Source organism: Lithobates pipiens, unplaced genomic scaffold (genome assembly GCF_037356315.1).
Source record: "Lithobates pipiens isolate NorthernLeopardFrog02 unplaced genomic scaffold, aLitPip1_a1.2 Scaffold_16, whole genome shotgun sequence".
Lineage (NCBI taxonomy): Eukaryota > Metazoa > Chordata > Amphibia > Anura > Ranidae > Lithobates > Lithobates pipiens.
This window is the reverse complement of record NW_027507748.1, coordinates 112,506,065-112,523,385: the sequence shown is the minus strand read 5'-3', so window position 1 is coordinate 112,523,385 and position 17,321 is coordinate 112,506,065. Positions and strand designations below refer to the sequence as shown.

General features: G+C 47.7%; 1 protein-coding gene across 2 annotated transcripts in view; it reads right to left on the bottom strand.

Annotated features, from left to right (window-relative positions):
* Positions 1 to 17,321, bottom strand: part of LOC143981986 (uncharacterized) — a 100,191-nt gene that overhangs the window by 58,658 nt on the left and 24,212 nt on the right. For both annotated transcript variants that reach the window (XM_077480278.1, XM_077480280.1), the window contains 3 exons: positions 5,772 to 5,914; positions 5,170 to 5,287; positions 923 to 1,051 (listed from right to left, as the gene is read on the bottom strand). In XM_077480278.1, coding sequence (XP_077336404.1) covers positions 923 to 1,051; positions 5,170 to 5,287; positions 5,772 to 5,914 — 390 coding nt within the window. The remainder of the gene's footprint in view (positions 1 to 922; positions 1,052 to 5,169; positions 5,288 to 5,771; positions 5,915 to 17,321) is intronic.

Below are 17,321 nucleotides of genomic sequence, written 5' to 3'. Positions count from 1 at the left end.
AGCCATTCAGATCTGCTCACAATGACAAGGCCTGTTAAAGTTCAGGCAAAGAAGTTTGTCAGAAGTCAGAAGTTTGGCTCAACTTACTAAAATTCAGCTTCTACTTGTATATCTGTTAAGTCGAAAGCTTGATCCCTAGTCTGGTTAGGTTGACTAATCTGACTATATTTGGAATATAGTTATGCTCATATTTTAATTTTCTTTTTTTCAACCTCTTCCAGCCAGTGGGATTCTACCTCCATTGGGTGGGGGAAGCAGGCTTTCCGATCATGTGACCACTGTGTTTAGCTATTATAGTGACCACATGGTTGGGAGTTGATCCCCGCCTCCATATCATTCACAGTGACCTGAAGCTGTTGGTGACCGTGCAGTTACTGTGCTGGGAGCACCATGTGAGCGCACTGCTAACATGAAACAGTGTCTCTGGCTGTATGTATATATGTGGCGCCCTGGCATTAAAGTCCACCACTTTGCTGTCACATATATGCATACAGCAGATTTTGGCGCTCTGTATTCATTAATTTACTACTATCTCAATTTGACCTGATATGAGCCTCTTGCAGTCCCTTTACAGCAGAGCTTAGATTGGCAGAAGCAGGACAAGGAGCCAGATAGTTATGCTGCAGTGATCAACAAAGACCATACTGATAGGAGGAGAGAGAAGAATGACAAAAAAAACAGGACTTCTGCCCTGCCAGAAAAGGCTGTGTTATGTTTCAGAATTTTAGGACTGGATGGACAGAAATACAAATTAACTGCTCCCTTATACATATTGTTTTGTCTTAAGTAAGTCTTTAAGTAACCAGTGTGGTCTTCTTGGCATATAGTGTGGTGTAAATTATTTCTATCATCTGGTGCTACCTGTTACAGTATTTATTAGTCTTCAAGCACTTCTGATGTTAGTACAAACTGCAATACTTACTCTTGTTGTCTTTTAGATGCTGTAGTGTTTGCTCTTGGGAGAGCAGAGCATCACAGTGCAGCGCTATGTCCCTTTCCAGGACAGAGCGGACCTTGTTCAAAGACACTTGTGTTAGATATTCCATTCGGGCTATGATAGGAACCCAAGAAACAAAATAAAAAATAAAAAAGTTAGACAATGAAATTATTAAGCTGAAATAACACTGACAATAGCAGCTATCGGTACTATTAGTTGAACATTTGGAGTTGTTTCATAATGTATGTTTCTACTGGTCTTTATGCTAAATGATAAGGTCCTCAAAATGCCGTAAGCTAAGTATAAAACTAACAAGCCAAGGCTACCCATGTTGTTCTTGACTGGAGTACTCAAATGGGCCAATATCTCATTCATGCTTGGAAAAGCCAACTTAGACTTCATACACACTAGGTGGAAGGTGTACGATCCAGCAACTGCAGTTGCTCCAAAGCTTTGTAAATGAGGTAAGGCTTCACTTTGCAAACAATACGCAATCACATGCAAGAAAAATAAAAATAACTGAATTTTTGCTTGCATATGACTGGATGATGGAAGTCAGCAGAGCTTTTGCCTTATTTACTAAGCTCTGGAGCAACTGCACATATCTGCCTTCAGCAAATCAACCCCTTAGTGTGCATGAGGCCTAACTGATACTGTTACATGGAAAAATGCACCCCTGGATCCCCCTGGATGTGAATTTCCCACTTTCTGCATCAAAGTATCATATTCAAAATGCTTCACAAAAGTAGTTGCATTCTAGCTTTTTATTTTGTGTATTAAATTCAACTTGAAATAAGACCTTTCTCTTCCGTTCATTGACGGACATGGCACCTTAATCTTGACCTTAAGGTTATATCGCCACCTTTAGGAGAGGACTAGGTAGAACACATAAAAAACAAGCACAGTACCGCTCAAGGGGCGGTCCTACTGGCTATAACCCCTCAGTCTGCTCCTAGCAGCTCAGTTTACCCGGTTGTTTACCCCCCCCCCGGTATCTAGGTTAAATAAGGTGACCAAGAGTGGAAGAGTCTCCTGCTTTCAAGGACCCTGTCGACAGAAGGGCCGAGACAGTGGCCCAGTCCATGTTTACGGTGGTGGGGTCAGTGCTCCAGCCGGTGTTAGCCATGGCTCTGGTGTCACAGATGCTTACTGAATGGGCTAGGTTGTTGCATCGTGAGTTGGGGAAGGAACAGGTTTCCCCAGTCTGTGTGGAACTGGTAGACCAGTTGGTGCATGGTCTCAAGTATGTCTGTGATGCAGCCCTGGATACGGCCCCTTTGTTTCTAGAGCCTCAGTATCAGCAGTAGTGCTGCGTCGCCTGGTTTGGCTCAAGTGTTGGTTTGCGGACCAGGCATCTAAGAAAGCTGTGGCAGATTTGCCCTTGCAAGGTGAGAGGCTGTTTGGTGCCTCGCTAGATGACATTATTAAGAATGTTACTGGGAGAAAGAGTACTTTTCTCCCACAGTCCAGAAAGGGTAAGGAGCCATGCCATAGGCAAGGGCCCTCTTTTTCCGCTCAGAAGCAGCTTTTTCATCCGCCCAGGTCGGCAGGTAAGCATTCCCAGTCCAACAAGGTGACAACTGAGGGACAAAAGCGTTCCTGGTATCGTAAGCCGAACAAGCCTGCAAACAAATCAGCTGCCGCATGAAGGTTTGCCCCTGCGTGACTCTCAGGTGGGGGTTCGTCTTTGGGAGTTTGCAGTCTGGTGGGCCTCTCTTCTTTCCGACCAATGGGTTTGTGAACTGGTTGTGTCAGGCTACAAGATAGAGTTTCTTTCCTGTTCACCAATTTGTAACTCTTCCCTTTGGCCTAGCAACGACTCCCCGGGTCTTCACCAAGGTGCTGGCCCCAATTCTGGCATTGCTGAGACAACAAGGGATAGTGATCGTGTGTTACCTGGATGACCTCCTCCTGAGAGCAGCTTCTGCCTCAGAATTAAAGGGAGGATGTGGCGATCACCATACACACTCTCCGGGAGTTTGGCTAGGTGTTGAATCTCCAGAAGTCTGTGTTGGTGCCGACTCAGTGCCTGGAGTACTTGGCGTTGATTCTGGGCTCCTCAGAGGCGAGAGTCTTTCTCTCTTTGAATAAGCTGCAGACTCTTTAATCCACGGTGCAGTTACTGATGTCCCGCAGGTGGTCATCACTTCGTTTTTGCATGCGAGTTCTGGGCCTCATGGTAGCCACTTTTGAAGTGGTACCATATGTTCAATTCTACACTTGAGTCTTGCAGAAAGAGATCCTGTCCAAATGGGACAAATCTCCATCATCCCTGGATTGTCAATTTTGGGTGAGTCAGCTAGTCAGGGCTTTGCTTCTCTGTTGGCTGGAGTCCCGGGCTCTTCGGTCCGGGAAGTCGTTCCTTCCTCTACATTGGACAGTGATCGCGACGGATGCTCAGGGTCACTGGACGCAGGAAGAATCCTGCCTGCCGATCAATGTGTTGGAGCTTTGGGTGATCAGGTGGTGCCTCTCCACCTGGTCGCAGAGACTGTAGGGGCATCTGGTCAGGATCCAGTTGGACAACGCCACAGCGGTGGCGTAGGTCAATCATCAAGGAGAGACAAGGAGTTCAGCTGCAGCGCAGGAGGTCTCCCACATCCTATAGTGGGCAGAGTGGTGCGTGCCGGCTCTGTCAGCTGTATACATTCTGGGCGTAGAAAACTGGCAGGCAGACTATCTCAGTCGTCAGTTTCTGGACCAAGGGGAATGGTCACTGCATCCGGAAGTGTTTCAGCTCTTTTGCCTAAGGTGGGGCATCCCGGATGTGGATCTTCTAGCCCCCCAGTTCATCTGTAAGGTGCAGAGGTTTGTGGCTAGGTCAAAGGATCCCTGGGCGGATGCGTCAGATGCGTTGGTGGCCCCATAGGGGCATTATCGGCAGATTTTTGCCTTTCCCCCTCTCAGACTCCTCCCTCGTCTTCTACGTGGAGTGGAGGCCGAGGGGATTCCGGTGATTCTGATTGCTCCAGATTGGCCTTGACGGTATGCTGACATAGTACGAATGGTGGCGGATGTTCCTTGGAGACTGCCGATGCAGGAGGACCTGCTGTTGCAAGGTTTGATACTTCACTCTACTTTACTGTTGCTGGTTTTAACGGCATGGCTGTTGAAAGCCAGGTGCTGTGGGACCGAGGGCTGTCGGCTTCGGTAATTTCCACTATGCTGAGGGTGTGGAAGTCTTCTTCCAGGAAGATTTATTATCGCATGTGGTAGTCCTACATCACCATGTGTGAGGAGATGCGGTGGCGTCCACGTACATATTCAATTTCCAGGATCCTGCTGTTTTTGCAGCAAGGAGTGGATCAGAAAGTTGTATTAAGCGGCAGATATCAGCTTTGGCTGTCTTTTTTCAACGACCCTTGGTGACTCACTCATTGGTGCGTACGTTTGTTCAGGGGGTTCGGCATGTGGCCCCTGCGGTACGACCACCACGGCCCCTCATGGGATTTGAATCTGGTGCTCTCGGTGCTTCAGAAACCGCCGTTTGAAAACATTAGGGAGATTCTTTTATTGACACTCTCTCAGAAAGTAGTCTTTCTTGTGGCTATTACATCTGCAAGGCGGGTTTCTGAGTTGGCGGCCTTGTCATGCAAGTCTCCCTACTTGATCCTCCACAAGGATAAGGAGGTGCAGCCCTCTTTTCTTCCGAAGGTTGTTTTGGCCTTTCATCTAAATGAGGACATTGTGCTCCCGTCCTTATGTCCTCGGCCGTCACATCCCAAGGAAGTCGCTTTACATTCTTTGGATTCAGTCCGGGCTCTGCGGGCATATCTGTCTGCTACTGCTCCTTTTCAGAGGTCGGACTCTCTGTATCAGTGGCTGGTCCGAAGAAGGGCCTGGCGGTCTTGTTGGCCACCATTTCTTGGTGGATCAGACAGATTGTGGTTCAGGCTTATGCCATAAGGGGACGGGAGCCTCCCTTTCCTGTCACGGCACATTCTACCAGGTCAATTGGTGCTTCCTGGGCTTTCTGACATCAAGCGTCCGTTTCTCAGGTGTGTAAGGCGGCGACTTGGTCGTCCGTACACACTTTCACCAAATTTTACAAGGTAAATGTGGACGCATCTTTGGATGCACGCAAGGTTTTGCAGGCAACCGTTTGAGGTTGTGACTTACAATACTGTTAAGGTGCCTGAAAAAATACTTTCTCATATTAACTGTATTTTAACTTATTTGCTGCTAGGATGATCTCTAAATTCAGTCTAGAGCATTCATTTGTGACAACTCACCCTTTGTGTTGGACAGTTGCAGCTTCCAAGCTAACGCTCTTAAGGCTGTTGGTATAGGCTGATTGAAGAGGACATGTAGTTTCACTTTCAGGGTGGGTCTTTTTTCAAGAATACTGACCTACAACAAATAAGATGTCAGTATAAAACAAAAAAACAAGACATCAGAGTAGCTGAATATAACTCTCTAAAGAGATTCCCTGTCACTTTTAAAAACAAAACAAAAAAAAGTCTTGTGAGGACTCAAGTGATCTCCACAAGGCCTATTTCCACCCCCCAGATATTTATAATTGTGTTTTCATGCAACTTTTACTTTTCATTTTATTCAGTAGTTCACCAGGGCAGGTAAGTGCTGGTGCCCAGTACCTGGTGTGCTAGGCTTGCATCTCTTTGTGAGGATGTTGATTTTGTAAATAAAAAAAATATATTAGCAAATAAAAAGTGCCAAACCGGAGCAGTATTAGCTTTTTACTAGTTAAAGACATCATTGTATATAGACATTTGGCCTTTTGCCCAATCTGACCAAACATGCACAATGTCGAGCTTCCGTATAGAATTGATTGAACAAGTGAACAGAGTGAAGAAAACAATCACACTTGACCCACCACTCCATCCTGAATATGAGAAGCCACCAAGTCAGACTGACTTGTCGGAATACTGACATCTTGCAGTTCCTGAGCAACATCTCTGTATATATTTTCTTCCAGACAAGAGCTGATATGTCCAGCTAATTTATTGTAAGTGACACCTGGAACACAAAATGTTAGATACCCATTTTAGAAGTAAAGTAGTACCTACAAAAGGAATACATCAGATATACTCAGAGTGAAAAAAAAAACAAGAAAGTGTTCCTTTTTTTTTTTTAACAAAAGTGAACTTTATTCAAAGTCAGTGCATACAGGTCAGCTTACAGTACAGAGTCATTCAATGCTAATTGTCTATACATATATATCAACAGAGTGCAAGTTTACATATAATGTTCATGGTCAAGAAATGTGCTAAGGAACCGGACAGCGTATGTTCATATTTGTTCAGTATATCATAAGGAGGGGAGAAGAAGGGGAGGGGGGAAAGAATACCAGTAGGGGAGAGGGAGATTGAATAGGGTCGGAGAAGGAAGGGAGCACGAGGGGGGGAGGGGGAGGGACGGGACGGGGGCCAGAGGGGGGGGGGGGCAGGGAGGGGAACCACTACACCAGTTTCACATTTTTCGATTCCCGCCACTGAATCATAAAACCCCATCTGGGTCAGGGGGAGACAACCCCATCGGCAAGGACCCCCACGAGTCTATTCAGGAGGACCATATCTTGTTGAATTTATTCGGACAGTTTCTATTGACATATGTTATTTTATACAGTGGCAGAATGTTATTCAAGGTATTTCTCCAAGCGGTGATGGTGGGAGGGAGCTCAGACCTCCATTTCAACAACACCTCCCTTCGGGCATATTATGTGGCATAAGCCACGAACAGTTTCCTATATTTCCCAATAGTGGGGTTGTTTATCACATTTAAAAGCAAAATTTCTGGCTTCAATAGGAGGGAGCTTTCAGCCGTCTGATTGACATCAGCCAGAACCTGTTCCCAGAACCCCTGTAGCGCAGGGCAAGACCAGATCATGTGTATAAAGGTGGCCTCCTCACTTCCACATCTAGCACAGTTGGGGGATCTATCCCTGTAAATAACTGCCAGTCTCTGCGGTGTATAGTAAGCCCGGTGCAAGAATTTCAGCTGTATAAAACAGTCCCTGGCTGAAATCAAGGTCAAAACATATGAGGAGACAGAGGACTCCCAGTCTTCTTCCTCAAGGGACGGTATGTCCCTTTTCCATTTAGTTTATAGCTTAGGTTGCTTAGTTGGCATTGAGACTGACAAGTGGGAATAGATCGTAGAGAGGGGAGCCATTAGGATCTTGGTGGTTAACAATTTCTCAACTGGGTCCGTCCCAAGAACCATTCCACCCGGGAACTGATGCTGGAAGGCATGCCTCACCTGTAAGAACCAGAAGAACATCCAGTTCGAAAAGCTATATATAGTTTTAAGTTCCGGGAAAGTGCTCAGCCTGCCCCCCGTCACCAAATGTTTCAAGGTCACTATCCCTCTATTAGAACATACCTGTGGGTCCGGTATACCTCGGAAGTGAGACAGATTAGGGTTTCCCCACAGAGGCACATGAGGTACCTGGGGTATGGTGTATCACCCTAGCTCGGCCCCAGACCTTGATAGTTGTGTGCATCAGGGTAGTTAAGTTGGGATAAGCTCTAGCACCACGGAAGATCAGGTTACTAAACGCAGTGTAAGACCCCAGGATTGCAGCCTTCAGGGTCACCGCTGGGTTGTCCCTCAGTTGCAAAAACCACTAACGGGCAGTTACCAGCACAGCCGCCCAGTAGTAGTGATGGAAGTTGGGGAGGGCGAGCCCGCCCTGCCCAACTGATAATTGCAGGGTGGACAGCGCCAGATGTGGCACCTTGCCCAGCCATACAAAGGAGGTGACTATAGACTTTATTTTGTTAAATTAGAACACTGGGATCTCAATTGGGCGATTTCTGAATAGGTAAAGGAACTATGGTAGGAATACCATTTTAATAAGATTCACTCTACCTACTGGGTTCAGAGGTAGCGACTTCCAGTCCGTGCATTGCTTGGTGAAATGGAGCAACAGTGGAGCCAGGTTAAGTTCCATGTACCTGGCTGTCGTTCCACCCATACATATTCCCAAGTACTTAAAACCATCTACCCAAACTAGCGGATTCTGCATAGGAGGCCTAGGTCTGTTAGGGTTTAGAGGATAAATTAAGGACTTCTCCCAATTGACCCTAACGCCTGAGTATGTTCCAAATTTGTTGACTATCTGCAGGGCCGCAGGGAGTGAGGAGGAGACATCATCCAGGTATAGGATAGTGTCATCCGCATACAAGGATATCTTCTCCTCCACCACTCCCACCCGAATTCCCCGAACCGTGGATGCGTCGTGAATTCTCGTGGCTAGGGTCTCCACCGCCAGTGCAAAAATCCCAGGTGAGAGTGGGCACTAGGCGAGGCATACATCAAGCGTAGCCACTGGATAAACATTGGTCCAAATCCAAATTTCCGGAGGACAACCCGGAGGTACTCCCATTCAACGAATCAAAGGCTTTTTTGGCGTCCAATGACACCACCACCCAAAGGCTATCCTCCGGAGCCCTATCCATATGCGTCAGCAGTCTCCGTATATTAATATCTGTCCCTCTGCCCGGCATGAACCTGGACTGGTCCGGATGTATGAGTGCTGTGATTACCGTGTTCAGGCGGCCCACCAGAGCCTTTGCCAGAATTTTCAAGTCCACATTCAGAAGCGATATGGGCCGATATGAAGAACACAGTTCAGGATTCTTGCCAGGCTTAGGGAGGACCACGATAACATAGACCCAGGTAGTACCCCACCCTCATGCGCCCGCAGCAGGACCTCTCTAAAAATGGGTAGGACATCATCCGCGTATTGCTTAAAAAACTCCGCTGGGTACCTGTCTGGGCCCAGCGTTTTCCCACCCTGCAGTGATTTAACCACTATTTGGATCTCTTTTAGGGTCAGGGGCCTGTCCAAAGCCTCCCTGGTGGTGTCAGTAAGACACGGTAGGTCCACTTGGTCCAGTTATTCAATTAGTTCCTGATCTGTATACTGGGCTCTAGAGCTATAAAAATCCTGATAGTAGGAGGCAAACCGGGCATTAATTTGAGATGAATCAGTAAGGATTTCCCCACTGGGTGACTGGATTCTCGATATAGAGACCGGGGAGGAGTGCTCCCGGGACAACCATGCCAACAATCTACCATTTCACTCGCCCTACGAACATTACCAATGTGAGCCTGAAACTGCCCGCGCATGCAAACCTTGAAGGCATCCCATGAATCCAAGACAGGAACATCTCTATCTCGCGTATTCCGGAAGGTAATTATATCTGCCTTACCCGGGATGTCAATCCGTGGGTCAGAGAGCCAGAACCATGAGAGACGCCACAAACTCTCTGATGGTGGACAGGATAGTTCCAGCATCAGGGAGACCGGGGCATGGTCCAAGACCCCTCTAGGCAGAATAGAAATGTCCTTCACTCTAGAAAGGAAGGGACCCCCCGAATACACCAGGTCAATCCTAGAAAACGTTTTGTACCTCGCTGAGTGGCAGGTAAATGCCCTCAGTCGAGTGTGTCGCCAGCGTCAGACGTCTGTGAGGTTAAACACCTCCGCCCAGGCCCTCAATGCCGTAGTAGAGCCAGAGGACTAAGACAGTCTGTCCATTGTGGAGTCTGGGACCATGTTAAAATCCCCCATCAGCAGGATATTATCCGTGTCATACTGCGTGAGTTTTGCTACAATCTGGTATAACAGGGACATGGAGGCCAGCGGGGGGACATACAAGCCCACTATTACTACCTCTAGAGACATGACATTTGCGTGAATAATAACAAAGCACCCCACCGGGTCCACCTCCAAAGCTAAAAGTTGGAAGGGCAGAGACTTACGTATAAGGATACTTACTCCCCTCGCTAGATTTGAATAGGTTGAGTGATAGGAGTGACCCACCCAGGGTCTACGCAAGCTCATAACTCTACCCCCTGTCAGGTGTGTCTCCTGGAGAATACTAACTTGTGGGGAGCGCTTCTGCAAAAACTGGAACACCAGTGACCTCTTAATCTTGGAGTTCAGACCCCTGGTGTTCCAGGACACAATCTTACAGTAAGCCATTAAGCTCCACATACCACTCTGCAGGGCTAAGAAATACCTTTAGGAGCCACCGAGCTCCCACCTCACTGCCAGTTCGTACCACCTGTATCACAACTCCTGTGTAAGGCATGAAGCAGTTAGGACATACAGCAAGCCGACTCATACAAACAATAACTTGGGTGAACAAAATATAAACCCCAATCCCCCCACCCCCCCCCCAAATCAGAGGGGGCCTTACTCCCAAAACAGAAAGAGGCAACCGGCCCCTGTGGGGGTGCGCACTGCAAGAAGGCACCGGAGTCCCAACCTCTGAAACACAGTACATGGATCGGGTAGCGGAGTCCAGCAGGTTATTCAAAACGGTCTCCAGGCCTGAGCCGGGGGCATTAGGCTTAGGTTGCAAACATAACAAGAAGGATCCAGGGGCAACTCGCCAACATGGCAACACCAACAGCTCTGTTCTGCAGCTCCGAAGGGTAAGGAGATTCACAAAACATGTGGACTTGTAAGGGTGTCAGGTACACTTAGACAGGTGCTACATGCCAGAGGAGAGGGCAACCCACAACCAACGCCAAGCAAGGCCAGGTAGCATATCATCAAGTCTCAGTCCACGTGCCCTCCACCCCTCTGTAGTCCTCATCGCACCCAGGACTAATCATCTACTGCCCACAGGGAGGACCTGAAAGGAGGGAGGGGGGCTACCCCCGTATTAAGACCCCAGCCGGGGGGGGCCCACTCGTGGGAAACAATGAATCACCCGTACCGTACAAGAAAGATATCAGTTAACTGGGTCTAAACACTGTTGATCTAGCATTCCAGGGTGCCCTTTGGGGGAGGCAAGATGTCAGAACATTTCCAGTTGGCAGACAGAACACTAATAAGATTCAAACATGCAGGTAGATCAATGCCTATGTAGCGTTTAAATCCACGATGAGGCCTCTGCCGGCTATGTAAAAAATCTCGTGGACTCCCCATCCTCCACTCGCAGCCGGGCCAGAAAAAGCATACTATACTTTAGCCCTTTGGCTCGCAGTTCAAATGACTGTGTCTCCATAGTGTAGTCAGGATATATCATCCATCTTGCATTTTCAAATTTAAACTCCTGGAGCGCCCTAGCCTCCCTCCGAACCACATCTGTCTTTATAATGCAAAAGTTTAAATATAAAAGGTGTGGGGAGGAGAGCCCGGCGGGCCACGTGTAGCCGCCATGCGGTGGGCCCGTTCAACAGTGAAAAAGGGAGAGAAGTGTGCCCGTGGCAAGAGTTCCTTAAGCAGGCGTTCTATGAAAGTAACAGGGTCATTACCTTCGGATTCGACGACGCGCAGATTATTGTGCTGATTCTGGTTCTCTGCGTCCTCTGCTCAGCTCTCCAGGGCCTTGACTCTGGCCTTTAGGGTGTGCAGGTCGCTGGGGTGGTCCCGCACAGTGTCCTCCGTCGCCGACACCCGCTGCTCCACCTCCACCTCCGCCACGCAGGCGCGGAAGGAATCCAGGTCATGGCGGATAAAGTCCACATTGGTCTGCAAGTGGTCCATCTTATCCATTAGCGCTGACTGTCCTGTTACAATAGTCTGCAGGGCTGTGGCAAGATCCGCCGCCGTTGCGGGAGGAGAGTCCGCGACGTCCGTCTGGGATTCCGTGTGGGTCGAGAAGGCGGCCTGGCCCCTGCCGTGGGCCCTGTCTCGTGCGGCTGCTGCTTGCGTTGACCTCCGGGATCTACCTCCGGGCATGGCCCGGGGGATCGCGCTGCTAGCAGGGGATGTTTTCACCGCTTGTTTCTGCCCAGATGCCACCGTAAAAAGGAAGATTAATGCCCGGACTCCAGGAGCTCTGTTAGTGAGCGTCCTCTCCCATCGTCATCTTGGACACGCCCCAAGAAAGTGTTCCTTTGATTATTTTTAGTTTTGAACTCAAGGGAAGCCTAGCTGTTTTCTCACAGGATCTCTGTCTATCACATAATGTAATTTGAACACCATATCCATCACATAATCCTTACTGCTTCCATTACTGTCATTATCTGTTATAGTTATAATGTTCTAGGGATGCTGGTAGTGGCAGTACCCAGCAGTGATGGTTTGAACATGGCAGCTAGAGCGTGGGGGGAGAAGCAAAAATGTTAGCTGCTGCTATCTTCTCCTCCTCCTATCTCTGGACTGATGCAGGCCAGGACAAGAAGGTGAGTCAGACTCCCTCCTGAGAGTCGTGGTACTGGCCCCCGGGGAGAGAAAAAGAGAGACAGACAGACTGTAGGCAGGACAGTATAGTGTAGTATAGTAGACAGTATAGTGTAGTATTGTGGTCAGTGTAGTGTAGTATAGTAGACAGTGTGGTGTAGTATGGTGGTCAGTGTAGTGTAGTATAGCGGTCAGTATAGTATGGTGGTCAGTGTAGTATAGTGGACAGTGTAGTATAGTGGACAATGTAGTATAGTGGACAGTGTAGTGTAGTATAGTAGACAGACAGTATAGTGTAGTATGGTGGTCAGTGTAATGTAGTATAGTAGACAGTATAGTGTAGTATGGTGGTCAGTGTAGTGTAGTATAGTAGACAGTATAGTGTAGTATGGTGGTCAGTGTAGTGTAGTATAGCGGTCAGTATAGTATGGTGGTCAGTGTAGTGTAGTATAGCGGTCAGTATAGTATGGTGGTCAGTGTAGTGTAGTATAGTGGACAGTGTAGTATAGTGGACAGTGTAGTGTAGTATGGTGGTCAGTGTAGTCTAGTATGGTGATTAGTGTAGTGTAGTATAGTGGACAGTGTAGTGTAGTGTAGTATGGTGGTCGCAAGGGGGCGCAAATTACTTGCCTTGCCCGGGCGCTGACAATCCACGCTATGCCACTGGTCAGGAGTAAACTGACGTTTTAAAATTGTTGGCCTGCTAAATATCCCACATCAAACATTCATTCTCATCTTTTGAGCAATACGATTTTATATGACCTCTGACACCCCAACTAAAGTGTCAAGATCACGCAACATGAATTAAAGTGTTACAGTAAAATCCAACTGTATATGCAGTAAACCATGCTTGCTATACTCATTGTGGTACCTAAATGGTTAATCCTCTACATTGTGTAAAAAGGCTGCTTAAACTTGTAGGCACAATCCTCTATAAGAGAGAGCTTTTGGACTCAGGCTGCACATGCTCAGTTTGGTGTGTATTGCTAGAGAGGTTTTTTTCTTCTTCTTGGGAGAGTGCATGTGATCAACACATGACCAATCAGCACTGCCCAGAAAGAGGGTCAGGGGTCTTGCAGTCTCATAGGACAGTCAGAAACCTCCTCCTACAAGCTTTAACCAGTGTTTGGCTGGGCACTGATAGAAGTCAAAAACTGCTCTAACTGCTGATGAGAAAAGATATTTAGATTATATATACTAAATATTTATATATATATATATATATATATATATATATATATATATACTAAAATAATTGCATTTCCATGTTCTGTGTACTGTGGGGGACCAGATATAGTGAATGCAGGGTCCTGGGTTTAGTAACACGTTAAGCTAAACTAGAGGGATTTAAATCTATTATAAGTAAGCCTGCATAAATATAACAATATAAAACAAAATATTCAGATTTCTAAGTCTGCCCAATCTTCACTAGTTCCCTTTAGGGTAACCCATGGCAGAGATCATTCTAGCAGGGTTATGTCACCTAATACTAACTTTCAAACGTATTGTGCTTTGATTTATTTGAAGACGTTATCACAAAATACAAATCGTTTTTATTGAGTTTTTATTGAGTTTTGTATTGTTACACATACAAATACAGTGTTAACACTAAGAACCAAAAATTTAAAATAAGACCATGTTCATGCATCATTCATCATCAAAAAAAAGTAGCAATACAATATATTATACATATATATATATATTTATGGTTCAGAGCCCTATGTCCGATACGTATAACGATGACAAACAGGGTTAACATAAACTTACCACTTGAAATAGACCTGAAGGTGTGCCCTGGTCTAACGTACGGTATACCAAAATAAGGGGGCATACCCTAGATAAGAAATGAGGATTAAATGAAATGAACATGAAATGAAGTGAAATGAGTACTCTGTGAGGAGTATGATGCCTTGAGAAATGCCCTAAAAAGGGGATGGGAGGGTGGGTATTGCACACAGGAACCGACAAGGAACACAGCAGAATGGGCTGATTAAATACCCCTCCGGGCTCCTCCCATAAATTCCGGCCACCGTACTGGCTGATAAGGAACACAGCTGAACGGGCTGATCAATTACTCCTCCGGGCTCCTCCCATAAATACAGGCCACCATACTGGCCTTTCAACTTATGGTTCAGAGCCCTATGTCCGATAAGTATAACGATGACAAACAGGGTTAACATAAACTTACCACTTGAAATAGACCTGAAGGTGTGCCCTGGTCTAACGTACGGTATACCAAAATAAGGGGGCAAAAACATACTGGTAGGGAATTGCTCTTTATCGATTGAGTTTGATCACTGAGTGAGTTTAACAGATGCCTGAGCTATTTCCACCTGAGGATTGTGGCTGTACCGGGTGAAGCAGGCAGACTCCTACCTGCCTAGCTATTCAATGACATGTCTGGGGACCCGCTGTTACCGATTCTGTAAAAGTGGATGTCTACGCTGGAGCTTACTTGCTGCTCTTTGAAACCGCTAGGGGAAGTACAAAGTGATCTTTGTATCAGGCTAAGTAGCGTCTACATAGCTCTCGGCCTGCTGGATTACCGCAGGTGAACTTTCCAGGTCACAGGAACCTGTAGTAGGCCAACACCTGGCTGCTTGTAGGACCATGCTAGGGGAGAGAACAAACGAGGGGATAGTCAGGATGGTCGGAATACCCTTAAGGATGTCACCCGTTCGGGTAAGCATTTGTCACCGACCATCGGTTGGATTTCCTGGACTTCACGAAGCATGGTTCAACCAGCGTGGGACATGAATAAAGAAGGTTTGCGGGGTCCGGCAAGGACAAGAAATGTTGCCTGCCGGCTAGGTATCGCCGAACAGTGTTATGGGATAGGCAGCTAGGTATGACAGTATGACGAAAGGCCAGTAACTGCCTGATGTTGGAGGTTTCATAGGAGTGGTGTGTCCGGAATTTCTGAAGGCCCTCCAGGCCGTCTGGTAGTTTGAGCATGTTGCGAGAAAGTGAGACGTTTACGAGTTTGGTCGCTGTTTGTAGATATTGTACTAAACCGGGGTTTAGGTGAGACCGACCAAGGACAATGGCTGACACTGGATCGGCTCCAGTCAAATACGACAGCGCATCTGCTACGAGATTGCTCTAGGCCAGGAACAACGTATAGTCAACTTTAAACTGAATTATAACGACAGCTGTACCAGCCTACCCAGGCAGGACATGACTGCTAGGGATTTAGACCTATCTTGCAATAATCTCTGCTGGTTGCCTGATGGTGGCCAAAAATTGCAGCGAAGCCTGTGATGGTCGCTACATCTGTCCCTAGCTGGGGTGATAGGGGCGAGATAGATGGTACAAACATGATATACCGATCTACGTAGTATGGAACCTCTGATATTGAAAGATCCGTGGCATCCAGATTAAGGGTCTGACAGGGGCCCTGAATCTGGGAGGGGAAGACGAGGATGCATGACATAAAGACCAACCCTGGGGAATGACCATATTGCAGAACTGAGCATACCCGAAACAGACTGAAACTGCTTCTAGGTATACCCCTGTGTGTGGGTGAAGTGTTTGAAAAACTGACCTGATAGGGTCAGCTTGTCAAGGGGGAAACTGGCGTGCGAGGATGTTCTACATGTCCCTAAAGATGGCAGTTGTGATGGGCAAGCGTCTAGCGTTGGCTACGGGCAGATGTTTCTGGATACCCGTTAGAGGGGATCTTACTGTATGGGCTCATCAACAGACGGCTCACCGGGGTCCTGTAAGGATAGAAATGTCGGGTGCTGGCTAGATATAGCCTGACCGTTTTACGAGAAGAAGCCAGCTGCGTGTGGCAACTCGACCTCTGGTGTAGGACGGAAGCTGAACTCAACTGCCCAACGGGAGGAATGAGCGTCAGGAATGGCGAGTGGCGTAGTCGCTGGGGCTAAGTGGCCAAATGAGTACCGCTGAAAATGATGTGTGGCTGAGTGTCAACAAAATGCTTGCAACGATCACAAGTTATGCTAAGTTGCACGCCTAGCCGTGATAGCAAGTGTTGCGCTTAAATGTGTGCACACAATGATAGCAAGGGAGTTAACGTCACTGGAGATGTGTTTGTGGTGGCTGGACTCGGTGGTGTCGCAGACGTCCGGACACAGGGCTGTGAGCAGTATGACCTGAAAAGGCTGAATAAATTATGCCAAGATGCGTGCTTGCTACGATTGCAAGAAGTTATGCTAGGATGAAAAGACAAAGTCCACCCAGCCCACGACAAAATCAACAATTTAGACAAACAACATTGCACCACCCGACACACCCAATGCTATCCCCACAGCTGATCCAGAGGAAGGCAAAAAACCCCCGCAGAGCATGCTCTAATTAGCTACAGCAGGGGAAAAAATTCCTTCCTGACCCCTCGAGCGGCAATCAGATTTCTCCCTGGATCAACCTACCTACAATATAGCACCCCGTTATACTACGTACGTTAGGAAGATATCCAGGCCTTACCCAGCAATGCACTGAGCCAGCCAGAACTGCCTGCCAGCAAGGATAGTACTACGTTTGTGCCTGGGGCTTGCTAGCGACAACTGCAAAGTTTATGCTAGGATGTGTGCTAGCAACTATTGCAAGAAGTCTATGCTTGGATGCGTGTTTGCAACGATTGCAAGAAGTTTATGCTTGGATGTGAGTCTGCCACGATTGCAGGGAGTTATGCCTAGATGTGCTTGTGGTGACTGCAGGATGTTTGTGATTGGATGCGTGCTAGCAACAAGCTAGCACAGAGTTGTACTTGGATGCGTGCGAAATGAATCCGATAAGACATGTACGTAGCTGTAGGGCAACGTAAGCGTAGGACATACATGACAGGGTGCAAGGCTTACGCAGGGGAATGGTACGAGGGGTTAAGAAAGTTGCAAGGCTTACCTGATTGGAGGATGGTGTAAGAGGGGGTGGAGTAGAGTTGATGGGAAGGCACGTGAGTTTAGGAAGGTCAGCAGTCTGGAGCAGCAGGTCAGGAGGAACGTTCAGGATCAGCTCCCTGGAAGAGATGAGTGGGTTAGAGCAGCTATGGGACCAGCTTAGGTCGGCAGCAGAACAGCATGGCGCAGACTGGTTGCAAAGCCAAATTGCGGCCACCCTTCAGGGGGTAGGGCAGGGACCTTCAGCAGATAGGGTACCCCCGACACGGGCAAGGAGGTCACGGCCCCCTGTGCGCCTTAGCCCTGACATTGCCCCCCGGACTCAACGCCGGCTTGGGAGCCCCAGCTGGGCCCCTTCAGGTCCCCCTGCGAAACAGACGCCCCGGTCAGCTAGCGGGGGGCCTGGAAGGAATCCC